This window comes from Solea solea, chromosome 6 (genome assembly GCF_958295425.1).
Source record: "Solea solea chromosome 6, fSolSol10.1, whole genome shotgun sequence".
Taxonomy (NCBI): domain Eukaryota; kingdom Metazoa; phylum Chordata; class Actinopteri; order Pleuronectiformes; family Soleidae; genus Solea; species Solea solea.
In genome coordinates, this window is record NC_081139.1 from 5,028,850 (window position 1) to 5,042,439 (window position 13,590).

Sequence of the window (13,590 nt, forward strand, 5' to 3'; positions counted from 1 at the left end):
ACATTACAGGATAGTGTCTAGTTTATTGCATGCTTTTCTTCTTGGTTTCCTTGGTTTGCATTTGCCTCAGTGTTGTTTTGCATCTTCATTTACAAACACAATGTTATCATCTCAACTAACACATTTCCTTCCACAATATTTGCACAAACCTACAGTCAGCATACAGTATATGTGCCTCTAAAAGGTCTTTTGATACAGTGTTAAACATCTGTCACATAATAATGTTAATTACAACTGTCTGCATTTTAACTTTTTCATTGTCCCATCTGACTCAAGGAGTGCACAACATGGCCACAGGTACTTTCCTGATTCACAAGACTCAGGATTGACAGGTTGAAAAACTTACAACTTAAAGTATTATATTTCACTCAGTGATGATGACTCAGAGTGATTGGAAAATGTTGTCAAATTGTTTTTTATATTGACCAAATAACCCGTATTGTGCACGCCCTCCGTGCTTGTCCCCCAGAGGGGCGGTGCTCTATCCAGTTCTTATAATACAGCCATGGGAACGACGTGATAATAAGTGTAGGTCATATTTCCGGGGGAAAATAAAACATGTTGGAGTTAATTCTTAAAAATGAATTTTTTAGACATTTAAGACAATCATGGGACAATAAATCCTTAACCACACCTTCAGTAGGAGGATATAAAATGTCCTGAGTAATGTGACTTAATTCATTTTCACATCAGGGACAAATAAGGGAGGGCAAAAACAGAACAGATGAAACATACTTTGTCTGCTTGATTTTAAAGTGTTTAATGTTCAATGAGGTCAACTGCAGAGCTGAGATCAACGTTTTCAAAACTGATGTCTGGACAACTCACTCATTTATAACACAAAGACAACCAAACATGATTTCTTTGGTCTGAACGTGTACTTTTACACTCAGGGTGCAGGTACAGGATGCTCCAGATACAGACAAAAAACAGATATTACATCATTTCAGCTGCTTAACATCGCTCATACACTTAACCATACATTTTTGTACAATGAAGAGTGTCCTGTCACTGGAGACATAAGCAAACTAATCACCAGGGGGCCTCCAGTACTAGTATGTGGAGAAAATAAAAACATTTCAATATAAATCGAGATATCTTTGGATATACAGTATAAATAGTGTTGAGCTTAACTTTTTTGGTTTATTTTGGAGTGGACTGCTCATTTAGTGCTCATTTTTATTTATTTTATTATTTATTTATTTATTTTGCTGTTAATACTTTGACACAGATATTATACCGTTACAGCAAATGAACTCGGAATTAATTAAAATAAATCTAGATAAACCATATATTTGTGTTTTTCTTTTTTTTTTTTTACCAAATAAGTGATTTTTCAAATTATTTACACACAAATGATAAGGAGTAAATATGGGACCAGCTGGGCAATTCTCTTCTTTGCTTATTTAGCTCAATAAATTTGTATTTGAGTATAAGTTATTTTTTCATTTTGTGATTATTTCTCTTACAAACAATATGGTAACGGCATATACAGCAGGTTTATGCAGCACTTCATAAAAGCCAAGCAATGGTGCTAGTGCTTCTGAAGCAGTGTCGCCATTGCATAGTTTATCCACCAGAGGGCAGAGGCGAGTTCATTTTTCAACTATAAAATCTGCTTAGACTGAATCTTAAAGAAAAATACAAATCATACAAGGAGACATGCATTTTAAATGTTGTCTCTTTACATCAGGAATTTTAATTTTAAAAATCATAATTTGGATCGATTATGTTGATATTTCGCTTCAATCTCCATTATCTTTGATGCTCCAATATACATAAGAATAACTCCCACATCCAGTTTATTATTTTATTGTTTTCAGTGGGTGTGTTTAATTGTAAACAACATGAACATTTTGCTAAAAAAAATTTCTATCACAAGACTAACAAGTATTATTTAATATCTGAAATTGCAATGAGATGCTTTCTACATGCAGTTTATGCGACTTAAATATTCGTGGTTGAAAGATGATTCAGCAATATAGGAATAAAGCAGTATGCTTCATCACTCACAAACAAACCAAAGAAATAATCATTTTATGAAAGGTGTGATTCTTGTATGCTTTTTTAAATAAGAATTGTTATCTTTCAGAGGTTTATTTCCCAGGCTATGTCTGCGGCTCCTCCTCAGCTGGTCTCGGTGGAACAGCCTCTAGAAAGGTACAGAATTGCTCTGGTTTATTTAAGTCTGGTTTCCTCAACAGCAAGTAGCATTTTGGGACATAGTAGGCGACCACCACTCCCAAGTTGCTTCCCAGGTCGAAAGAAACATGAACAATGGTTCTGCCCTTGTCACTTAAGCCTATGTAAACTGGAATAAAGGTCACCCAAATCACACAGTAGATAAGGCAGGAAAAGGTGATGTCTCTGGCGAGGTTATACTGATGAAGAGGCTTTACGGCCATGAACGTGGCCATGAATGACATCAGGGCCAGTAAAGCATTGAAACCTTGCATTAAGGCAAATCCAGTCAAAGGTATCACCGGACATGCCAGAAAGTCACTCACAAACGTTATAGTCATATTAGCCATGTGTTCAGACAGCGACGGCGACTCGTGACCAAACCAGCTGCAGAGACCGGCTTGTACAACACAGCACACAAGCACAAACAGCCAGCTCCCATAGCCTCTGATGATGTGGAGCTGAGAGGCCGCTTTGTCTGGAAACTCAGTCACATAGAATATCTGTCGGTAACAAAAGAAGATTTTAGCCCGTTCACAATGTGCTCTCTTTATATGTCGTTTTATTCGTGAATAGTCTATGTCATTCCTCACCTGCAGTGAAATGGACGTGACAATGGATAATGCGCCCGTTTGGAAAAAGCAGGTGAGGGGCAGCTGAAGACGACACTTTGTGTCCCCCAGTTGTCCCAGGAAAAGCAGCAGGCTGAGGCAGCCTCCGATCAGGCTGAGGAGAGCCACCAAACTCTGAGTCCCACCTGAAGCCATGACCATTGGGGTCTGCCGGTGCTTCAGGAACACGGCCCCGACAGACACCTGACACAGCAGCAGCAGCACCCCGGCCAGTATCATGGCCAGAGCTTCAGGTGTGTCCCAGGACAAAACGACAAAGGTGGGTTCAGTGCAACTAGTGCTGCGGATCAGGGACCACTGACCTTTAGGGCACTCAGTGCACTGGATGTCGTCTGGAGTATGAAAGGACAACAGGACAATTTTTTTAATGAACAAACCAACTCAAACCATGACTGTTTGTGAAGGATGACACTTTTTGTTAGGGATTATTCTGTTGTTATTATTCTGCCTCTGTTTGGTCTTCATGAACAGAAGCAAATGATGGAAAACATAATTTTGTAGGTCGGGTTTAAAGGAGAATCTGAGCAGGTTTAAGTCTTGGAAAATTTCAATTTCCTTGCAAACTTACGACAAAACACAAGGTTTTGCTCACATGAAAGTGTTCTGAATGTTCTCCTCTGGAAAATCAGAATATTACTCTCAAGGTTGCTCTACTTTACTGTAAATAAGAGTCAGATTAATTGAGGAAAATGATTACCCTCATATGCCTGATAAGTGCCGGGCAGACAGTCGATACAATCATAACAGCAGGAGTGGAAGCCTTTGACTCTGCGGATTTGCCCTTTATCACAGTCTGCTGAACATCTGGACTCAGGAATCTGCAAAAAAAATGTAGCATCACTTTTTTTTGGGATTTTCATGGTTTTAAGCGTCCAACAATTTGATGGACGACAAAGTGTTCTGAAAGTTTGTTTGAGTTTTCAAGTAAATGGCAGAAATTACCTTGGAGTCTTCTGTGTGCCACCTGAAGAGCGACTTGTTGATAGACAGACTTTCGTAAAAGGTTCCAACGTGCATAAAATCTAAACCGGATGCACCCCATTTCCACTGAATCACGTTGTATCCTATGTTTGGGTTGCCATTGCTGTCAAACACTAAATGAGTGCCGCTGACGTTCACCGACGTATTCCTCAAAACCCTCAGCAGCTGCAAAAGATTTTATTTATTAATTCCAAACTTCAGACAAACACACACACACACACACACATATGTATATATATATATATATATATATATATATATATATATATATTTATATATACATATATACATATATATAGCAGCTAAAATAAAATCACCTCCCATGGGTAGATTTTGGTTTTCAGTCCCCATTTACAGGCAGTTGAATTGCAGTCCAGAAGATTATGCAGTGCCTCTGCGACACTGTAGATGGCGGCATACACACCAAAAGCTGTACGCTGCACTGCAGGAGCTGTCACCAAGGTAATATTAGCAGGTGATAAGTACCAACACTGTGGGCAGGGGTTGCTGGGGTCGGCAGTCGGTACCGGACCAGACATCGATTGCCTCTCCTCACTAATTTTGGCAAAAAGCTTGTGCGTGTAGACGGGGAGCAGGTCCAGGTTCTGTGTCCTGTCAGTGAATCCAATGACTGTGCCAACTGACTGAATGTTGGGAAGAGTCGTCAGACTGTAATGGACGGCCCAACTTGTGCTGGCGATCCATACTGCTGTCATGTTCCTCCTGATAACCTGTAATAGATTGGACTGTGATAAAGTGTAACAGTTGTGTCATCACACTCTGATGTGGATTCTGTGCCAACACTAACCTCCTTAAAAAAGATCTCAGTGGACGAAGCGACAGAAAAGACCACGACCACATGCACATTTGTTGCTATGATATTACTAACGATGGTTCTGATTGCTGGTTCGGGGTTAGTGTACACTGGAATCAGAGCCTGATAGGCCACACATATAGACATAGCCTCCGCCAACTTGGAGAATTGCTCCACACCTCGTTGTCCGTACTCCTCATCACTTCCCACCACTGCTACCCAGTTCCAGGCAAACTCATGCAGCAAGAGTGCCATGACTTCCACCTGCCACTTGTCAGTGGGCACCGTACGGAAGAAGGACGGGTAGTGGAGATTGTCGCTGAATTTGTCACTGGTTGCACCGTAGCTAATCTGAAGCGAGAACACAAAGACAACAGAAGTGACAACAGTGGATGAACACACTGAAACAAATTTCAAGTCCAATTTCATCTTCATGACAAAGACCTGAGGCATGAGGAAGAATCCCAGGACTTTTCCAATGACGGACACCAGTTCGGAGCTGTAAGGACCAATCACAGCTGATATCCTGGGCTCATAGTTGGTGTAATTACACTCCACAGACAGTGCTTTGGTAGATTTGGCAGTGAGGAAGGAGAGCGTTGGCCTCACAATGACGGCCGCTTGTCTGCATGTGTCGTAGGTTTCGTAACCCAGTTTGATACCGGGGAGCAGAATTTGCTTTGCGTTGATCTCATCCACTGCATATTTCATCACAATAGAGAGGCCCAGTCCAAATTCGTTCACCCTTTGGGATCCCAAGCAGAAGACAACAAACAATCAAACAAAGGAAAAGCCTCATTAGTCAGGTTGAGAAATGACAAAAATGACTAAAATACAAACATATTACTTTTCACAGCTGATGTTGTTAGGCCTCGTCCTCTGGCTGAGGTTGCTGGAGAGGTCATTGATGGAGAAAAGCCCTCCCAGCATAATGTCCCCAGGCAAACTGAAGAGATTGGTCGAAATGTTGTTGAACCATTCGGGCGAACCGTTCACACAGCAGCCGAGTCTGAACTGCCAGCACAGAACCAGCAGAATGAAAGGTGAGACCATGATGCAGATGCACTGGAGACTGAAGCTGGAGCAAGGACAACATGTGAATATGTGCCAGTGAAAACAGGTGATATTGTTGTATGCAAACTGTGGGCGTGTTTGGCCCCTCCCCTCCCTTCCCTGACCACTTGAAGAGAAAATATCCATAATTACAAATTATGGTAAATGGTCTCTTGTGGCGGGCACTCAGGTGTGTGTTCTATAACCCAGTTGGTTTCTGGGTAAGGGTGTGTTCTGTGATATATATTTGCTTTATGGGGCACATGTGCTCTTGCTGTTCCAACTCAATACAGAATAAACCTGTGAAACTCACCTATGTCTCCGCCTTTCCTCATCCTGCCACATTGGTGACCCCGTTTTGAACATGTTTCGAAGAAGCTGAGGAGTGTGACTCCTCTTCGGCAAACAGTGGACGTGCCTCCTCTTCGGCCATGGCCCAACTCCCGCCGGCTGGCTTTACTGGGCCAGTGAAGCTTCCAGAGTTTTGGCAGAGTGACCCTGCTCCATGGTTTGAGCACATTGAGGCGCTCATCCACCTGCGAGGAATAACGGCAGACGACTCAAGGTATTATTTGGTGGTCGCGGCACTGGATCAGCAGTCCACTCGCCGTGTGATGCAGCTCCTGCGCGGAAGTACGGAAAGTACGGTGCGCTCAAGCAGTTTCTCCTCCGGCGCTACAGCCTGTCAGCCGCGTTCGTTTTCGTCTATCTGGACGACATTTTGGTGGCCAGCCCGTCGGCTGATGAGCACCTGTTGCACCTTAAGCAAGTTTTCCGGCGATTCGATGTACATGCATCCCGTGTCTCGGGCGTCCATTGCTCTCACAATGCGTCCGACATGGCTGTGGTCGAGCAGCGTGGGGCTGGTGCATGGAAGCCTTGCGTTTTTTAGCCGTAGTTTGCGAGACAACAAGCGCAAATACAGCGTTTTTGACCGGGAACTGTTAGCGCTCTACCTGGCTACCCGCCATTTCCGTTTCCTGCTGGAGGGCCGCTCTTTCACGGCTTATGTCGACCACAAGCCGCGCTAAAGTTCACAAAACACTAGGACGCCGCTTGAGCCGTTTTCGATTCCGGCCAGGCGTTTTGACCATGTGCATGTTGACCCGGTGGGACCTCTACCTCCCTCCCAGGGTTTCACGCACCTGCTAACAATGGTGGATCGGACCACCAGGTGGCCGGGGGCGGTTCCTCTGTCCTCCACAACATCCGCGGACGTGGCATGTGCGTTTCTTTCTGCTTGGGTCGCACGTTTCGGTTCCCAGTCCGACATCACCTCTGACAGGGGCTCTCAGTTCGTTTCGGACCTCTGGTCAGCACTGGCAAAGTCTCTAGGCACGCAGGTTCACCGTACTACCGCGTACCATCCTCAGGATAAGGGCTTGTGTGAACGTTTTCACCGGTCGCTTTAGGCGTCATTGCGTGCTGCACTCTCTGATGCTTACTGGGTGGATCGTTGGCCTTGGGTGATGCTTGGGTTGCGCTCAGCTCCTAAGGAGGACCTGGATGCTTCACCCGCAGAGTTGGTCCTCGGACAGCCGCTCCGTGTTCTGCGGGAGTTTTTGCCTGCAAGCTCGGGACGGCCTGTTTTGTTTTTGTGCGGCATGATGCGCACCGGTCGCCCCTCCAGCCTACTTACGATGGCCAGGTTAGGGTGCTGGAGTCGGGCTCTAAATGTTTTGTGCTTGATATTGGCGGGTGTCGGGAGCGCGTTTCGTTGGATAGACTCAAGCCGGCTCATTTTGTGGCCGGTGAAGAGGTGTTACCGGCCCTGGTTCCCCGTCGGGGTCTCCCCCCTTCCAAGTCCCCTGTTGTGTCTTCTCCGGCTGTGTGTCCTACGTTGGACCCTGTTGTGGTCGGTGTCTCTCCTGCCTGTCGCTCCCCCTGTGGTTTCGGACGTGGGGTGGCGTAACTGTTATGGCAGGCTGGTTAAGCCTCCTGTGAGGTACTGATTCCTACCCTGGGGTTTCCCGCTGGGTGTTCGGGGGGTGGGGGGCGGGCACACAGGGGTGTGATCTCTCACCCAGTTGGTTTCTGGGTAAGGGTGTGTTCTGTGATATATATAGGTGATATTGTTGTATGCAAACTGTGGGCGTGTTTGGCCCCTCCCTTCCCTTCCCTGACCACTTGAAGCGATATCCATAATTACAAATTATGTTAAATGGTCTCTATAATATTGACCCACATTTACATTTGTGGTTTGATTGGACATAAGGTGAAGACTTTCATTATGATATTATTAAAGAAATGCTTTGCTATTGTGATTCAATCCTGAATAAAACCCTTAATGGTGGCATTGTATTGTTTGACATTATGTTTTTTTTCCCCCATGTTTTACACAATGGTTGTTTGTAACTCATGTTACACTGTGTGTGTGTGTGGTTTTCAATTTCCGGGGAATTTGCTTATGGCTTGCACACCGAGTGTCTCTGTTGAAACTGTCAGGAGATAATTCGTGTCACGCAGGCTTTTGTTTGTTGTGTTTTTTTGAGTTTTTTGTCTATCACATAACATTTCAGTGACATTTTTTTCCCACCAATTTATGGTGAGATTGAGTCGTTTTATTGAAAATCACATGTACATGCTCACCCTGATGATTCTGGTTCTGACCCACAACTACTCATTTACAGTATTCATGCAGTAATAACTACTTCATTCATTATGAACAGACCGTTCATAAGCAAGCTCATAGGATAGACTAGAATAGAGAGGGCATGAATATGACTCTATTACATGTTATTAACATTAACTTCTTAAGTTCTTTCTCTCTCTAGTTTGTGTCTTTCCTTCCTGTCCTCTCTCTCTCTCTCTCTGTGTCCTCATCTTGCAGGCTGCAGGATCCAGGTCCAGTTTAGAGGCAAAGACTGTCATATTTCCTGCCTTTTTAGAGCACTAGAATTCACTTCTGACTCTTAATGAGCACTTCTTTGTGTTGTCAAACACACTCCGACATCTCGCTTTACTAGCACAATGTTGCTGTCTTGACATAAAATGCATCACTTCCTGTGTGAAGCGTGGCACATTATACTCAGACACATGTAGAGAGTTGATAGGAGCTGATCGGCTTACTTCAACTTGTTTGATTTGTTTAGAGTTCAGAGTTTAGAGGCTATTATTATTAGCATTAGCCGTAGTATTATTGTCTTTATTATTATGCTATAATTAAAAATGACATTGGTATAATTATTCGCTGCTGCTGCTTCTGCCTGTATAAATGACATGGTCCAAGACAAGTTTCCCCTATTGTATAATAAAGTACATGAATTGAATTATGTAATACTGTAGTGATAAATGTACTTGAGTTATAATGTCGTTCAGAGTATTGGTGTAATAATGCATTAGTGACTACTGTGCCCTCACATTACAGGATGGTGTCTAGTTTATTGCATGCTTTTTTTCTTGGTTTCCTTGGTTTGCATTTGCCTCAGTGTTGTTTTGCATCTTCATTTACAAACACGATGTTGTCATCTCAACAAATTGTCGGACTTCCTTCCACAATATTTGCACAAACCTACAGTCAGCATACAGTATATGTGCCTCTAAAAGGTCTTTTGATGCAGTGTTAAACATTTGTCTTCAAATCACATAATAATGTTGATTACAACTGTCTGCATTGTAACTTTTTCATTGTCCCATCCGACTCAAGGAGTGCACAACATGGCCACAGGTACTTTCCTGATTCACAAGACTCAGGATTGACAAGTTGAAAAATGTACAACTTAAAGTATTATATTTCACTCAGTGATGATGACTCAGAGTGATTGGAATATGTTATCAAATAACCCATAATGTGTGTTATATGGTTATTTGAAAATAGAGGTTTTTTTTTATTGCTTCATTTTGTATCTCATCATACAGTCCCCCCCCCCTGTTGCCCTGTTCGTGTGTGCGGGCGGTGGATTCAGATTAACATCTTGTTTATTCTTGAACAGCATTTGTTCTCAAGCATGAATTCACCTTTTATCGCAGTGACAGAAAACTTCATGAATGATCTACGTCAGCATCACACACACACACACACGCAGAATAAATGTTCTGTTTTTAAATTTGCAGTTTTTTTATTATAATAATTATTCTATGTTACACGTGCAGTATATACAGAGGGTATAAGAATGTGCAATAAAGAGTGTCTTATATCCTTTTTTCAGCACAACCTATAGGCAATCTGATGAAAAAAAAATGCACACCTGAGCCAAAACTACTCAAATTGTTTAAAATCGGATTGAATTTGTGAAATTTGGAAATACATCACAGTTCAAAATTCACTTGGCTTGTTTTTATGAACAAAAAGAGAAGAAAAACAGTGTATTTTTTGTGGCTTCTGCACAATTATTAATACTTTATATCTCTACTAAAAATGCAATATAAAATGAATCATAACTTTGACTCAGCAACACATAGGAAGATGAAAAAAACTGCTGCCAGTTCAGTGTACACACACTGTAGCACACTTCTGCAGTTTTTCCACACTGGTGCATATTACTGCTGCAGACGTTTGCACAGCTCAGCCACTAGATGTCAGAAGTGTGCGTTTTATTGACTTAACCTATATGTCCCTTAACCTACAGTGTCTTGCCTGTACACTATTGAAACCTGGCACTTTACATAAAAGGATAATATTTATATCACAAACACTGGGAAATGTATGAGCGAGACATGTTTTGTTGCTGGTGATGAAATGAGAGTGAGGCTTCCTGCAGCGTAATGAGCAGCAGGTACATTGTGTAGCAAAGTTCTATTTGAACAACTGATAACACAGGGGAGTCAACCGATGTAAACGCTGAAATGATTTTCTTGGTCTGGATGTTTTGCTTCACATGGCTAGTCCTGGAAATCTGAGACCATTTTTTTTGTCTTGTAGATTTCCAGGAGTTAACCTTATGACCTGCAGAGGAGGAAACGCTGTTGCGCAACACCTCGCAAAAACATTTGAAAACATAAGACATTCTCTGCATCAAGGGAACGTCATACATGTCCTGCAGTGAAGCAATACATACATTCTTGCATGCTTCAGCGCTCGCTGTGCCAGCGCTGATGGCAAAACGGAACACGAGCATTTTTGTTGTGATTGTTGCAAAACATGGACTGTGCCTCCCCGAGAGAGAGCCCAGAATACCACCCACTGTCCCACGCTTCCTATTCCCCCTCCTTTCCCTCACTCACCCCCACCCGTTTGCCTGCAGAGTCGCCCCGGATCAGCCTCGCTCTCTAATCTCCATTGCTGGCCTGTGAAACACTGGGCCTGTTGTTGACATGCTGACCTCATATCCCACAGGGGCTGACAAATTATTAGCCAGCCGCTCTGTGCAGAGTGAGGACAGCCAGCCAGGCAGCAGAACACTAAACTGTGCTGCTTGCACATGAGACCATCTGTCCTGATCAGCCTCGTAGCAAAGATGCTGGGAAATGTGGGAATGAGAAGGTTATGCCGTAGTACAGTGGGGGTGGCTGATTGGGCCCGAACCAGCTGTGGTGGACTGTGGAGGTTTACAACATCATGCAGGGACGCTTCAGCGCGTTGCAGCGCCTGAACCATGCAGGTGTTTTTGCCTCACCTCTAAGGGTTAAATAAAGGATTGATCCTCCCTCCTTCCAGCAGTAAAACTTGTTCTTCTTCGTGTCTTCAGCGTGTGTGTGTGTGTGTGTGTGTGAGACACAAGTGTGTTGCAACTTGTATCTGTGCACACATCCACATGTGCAGAGGCATAAACAATGGGACACATTATTGTGCATTGCCTCATTGTTCTTCTGTGCAGAACTGATTGTCAGTGGACTGTTCTGGTCCACACAGCAATCACACTTTCTCTGTGGAAATTAACTGAACACAATTCAACAAAACAGCACCTAAAAATTAACCTGATTCTTAGAACTGTGTTAGCACTGCCCAAGGACTGGAACAATGATGTTTGCACACAGGATTGACTCACCTAGAGGTCTAAAAAACCATTTACAGTTCAAATCAGGGACAAGTGTGTTTGGCCTCATCTGTGTCAGTCTGCTGTGCTCCTTAAAGTGCAGTGGATCACCGACTCACAGCAGCCCATGGAGGTGAACCAGCACAAGCTGAATAATCTGAGGGAGATATTGTTTTACCATGTGCTGGAAACGTGTTCTGTGTTGTGACATGAAAGGGAAAGGGGACTGGCAAAAAGTCTGACTTGAACAGCGATCATGCAAAAGAGTTTGGTAATACTGAGTGATTTATTCAAACTGTCGGGACAGAACGTTTGAGGGGAGAGAAGTGATTTGGGGAATGGTGCATAGTAAAAACTGGAAACTTTACTGACAAAGTAAAGTAAACTTTTTTTTGTTTTAACTCAATGTCACAACTGCATTAAAAGCAATCTGCTCGACAGTCGGGGGACATGCACAACATCTGTTTTCTGATTTATATAATAATTTATAGCAAGCACTTGTTTTTTTCCAGTATCTCTAGATCTGTTCTCAAATCTTAACATTCGATTGATGTTCCACTCTTTGGAGCAGAAAGAACATCATATCTGACTTTATATTTGTCCTGTGTGTGCGTGTGCGTGCACCACCATGAGTGCACATGCACTCTTGGTGGTGTTGTGTTACATCCCAAAGCTAACTGATAGGTCTCATCTGCCATCCTCAGGACTGTGACTCATCAGACAAGTTATCAGTGATCTCTGTCTGCTCTGCTGTTGTTGTTTTGCTTTCTTATTTTTTTTTTTTTTTTTTTTAAACCTGTTAGAAATGGCGATTTGAGTCTTTTTTCTAAACGGTGAATCCTTCAAAAAAAACGAAGCAAAAATAAAATGTGTGTAGTAATTAATAACATGTTACATACATAACGTAGAATGGCATTAACGGGGGGTTAAGTGGGACAAAAGTGGCTATAAATATTGTTTTTAAAAAGATATTTACCACTTTGTGGAGTTTTACAGCTCTGCTCATGCTCTCATCGCTGGTTCCTTTGTGTTTATTTCTTCAATATGACATTGTTCATTTATAGATCACTGAAGAGGTGCAAAGTACTGAATTTGTATGTCATCTCAACACGCAAAGCGTACTGTCCAGAGTGCAAGAATTAGTGACATCTAATGGTGAGACTGTGAATTGTAACAAAAACGGAGGACTCTTCCTTTTCTTTCTTGTGGGTGTCGGGAAACTACGGTGGCTTTTACATACCAGGAATGATGTGTGGATTTTTTCTTCATTTGCATAATAAGCTTTTGTTTAAAACATTAAATGAACACAATGTCTGCATCATGTGTTCAGGCAGCTGTGGAAACATGTCGATGCAAGATGGCAGTCTCCGTGAAGCAAGGCCGTTACCTAAAGTACATACAAACCCAAACTTCTTTTAATTTAACTTGATTACACAGCGTTCTCATGGGTAGTATATTCTATTTTTTATTCTATTTTTCTATTTTTTCAAAAGGTAATGATTTGCCAACACTGCCTTCACAACCAAAAAAGTGATGCAGAATTGAAATTAAAAAAAAAAATTAAACCTGCACACAAAGGAAAAAAAAAAAGTTGCCACAGGTAACTTACAATTACCTGAGAATAAAAGCTCTGTTTCAGTGGCAGCGGAAACATTTCCCACCTGACCATTGCAGAGCGGAAGGCAGGACCCCCTCGACAACAATGACACGCAGTGTTTTCACATGATGGACTCCCTGAAAGGTAAAGCCTCATTTGAAGTGAGGTGGCCTGTTTGTGAGCAGCTGGAAAAACATCCTTTGAGTGGGCGGCTGAATTTGAACAGAATGAAATTGTTGTTGAAACGCCTGAAAGTTAGAGGAGCAGGGAGGAAGTGAGCACTGTGGAATTTTACCAGGTCAACCTTATGTAAGAGGCTGAGCCGACGTCGGACAGAGGCTTAGAGTCAAACAGTCAGACCGTCTGGAGAGAGAAATAGAGATTTTATTGAGACTTTATTAGTCACTTTGAGGCAAA

General features: G+C 42.7%; 1 protein-coding gene across 1 annotated transcript; it reads right to left on the reverse strand.

The window, feature by feature from the left end:
* Nucleotides 1-1,733: 1,733 nt before the first annotated feature.
* LOC131461091 (taste receptor type 1 member 3-like) lies at nucleotides 1,734-5,799 on the reverse strand. Its single transcript, XM_058632093.1, has 8 exons — nucleotides 5,456-5,799; nucleotides 5,053-5,353; nucleotides 4,603-4,959; nucleotides 4,112-4,525; nucleotides 3,756-3,959; nucleotides 3,511-3,631; nucleotides 2,775-3,145; nucleotides 1,734-2,684 (listed from the first exon to the last, which is right to left on the reverse strand). The coding sequence occupies exons 1-8, from the start codon at nucleotides 5,659-5,661 to the stop codon at nucleotides 2,109-2,111; spliced, it is 2,550 nt and encodes an 849-aa protein (XP_058488076.1). The 5' UTR covers nucleotides 5,662-5,799; the 3' UTR covers nucleotides 1,734-2,108.
* Nucleotides 5,800-13,590: the final 7,791 nt, after the last annotated feature.

Coding starts and splice junctions, on each gene's coding strand:
- LOC131461091 (XM_058632093.1), bottom strand. CDS start 5,661: ATGGTCTCACCTTTCATTCTGCTGGTTCTGTGCTGGCAGTTCAGACTC. Junction 5,354..5,455: donor AACAACATCAGCTGTGAAAA/GTAATATGTTTG, acceptor GGGATCCCAAAG/GGTGAACGAATTTGGACTGG. Junction 2,685..2,774: donor TCACGTCCATTTCACTGCAG/GTGAGGAATGAC, acceptor TGTTACCGACAG/ATATTCTATGTGACTGAGTT.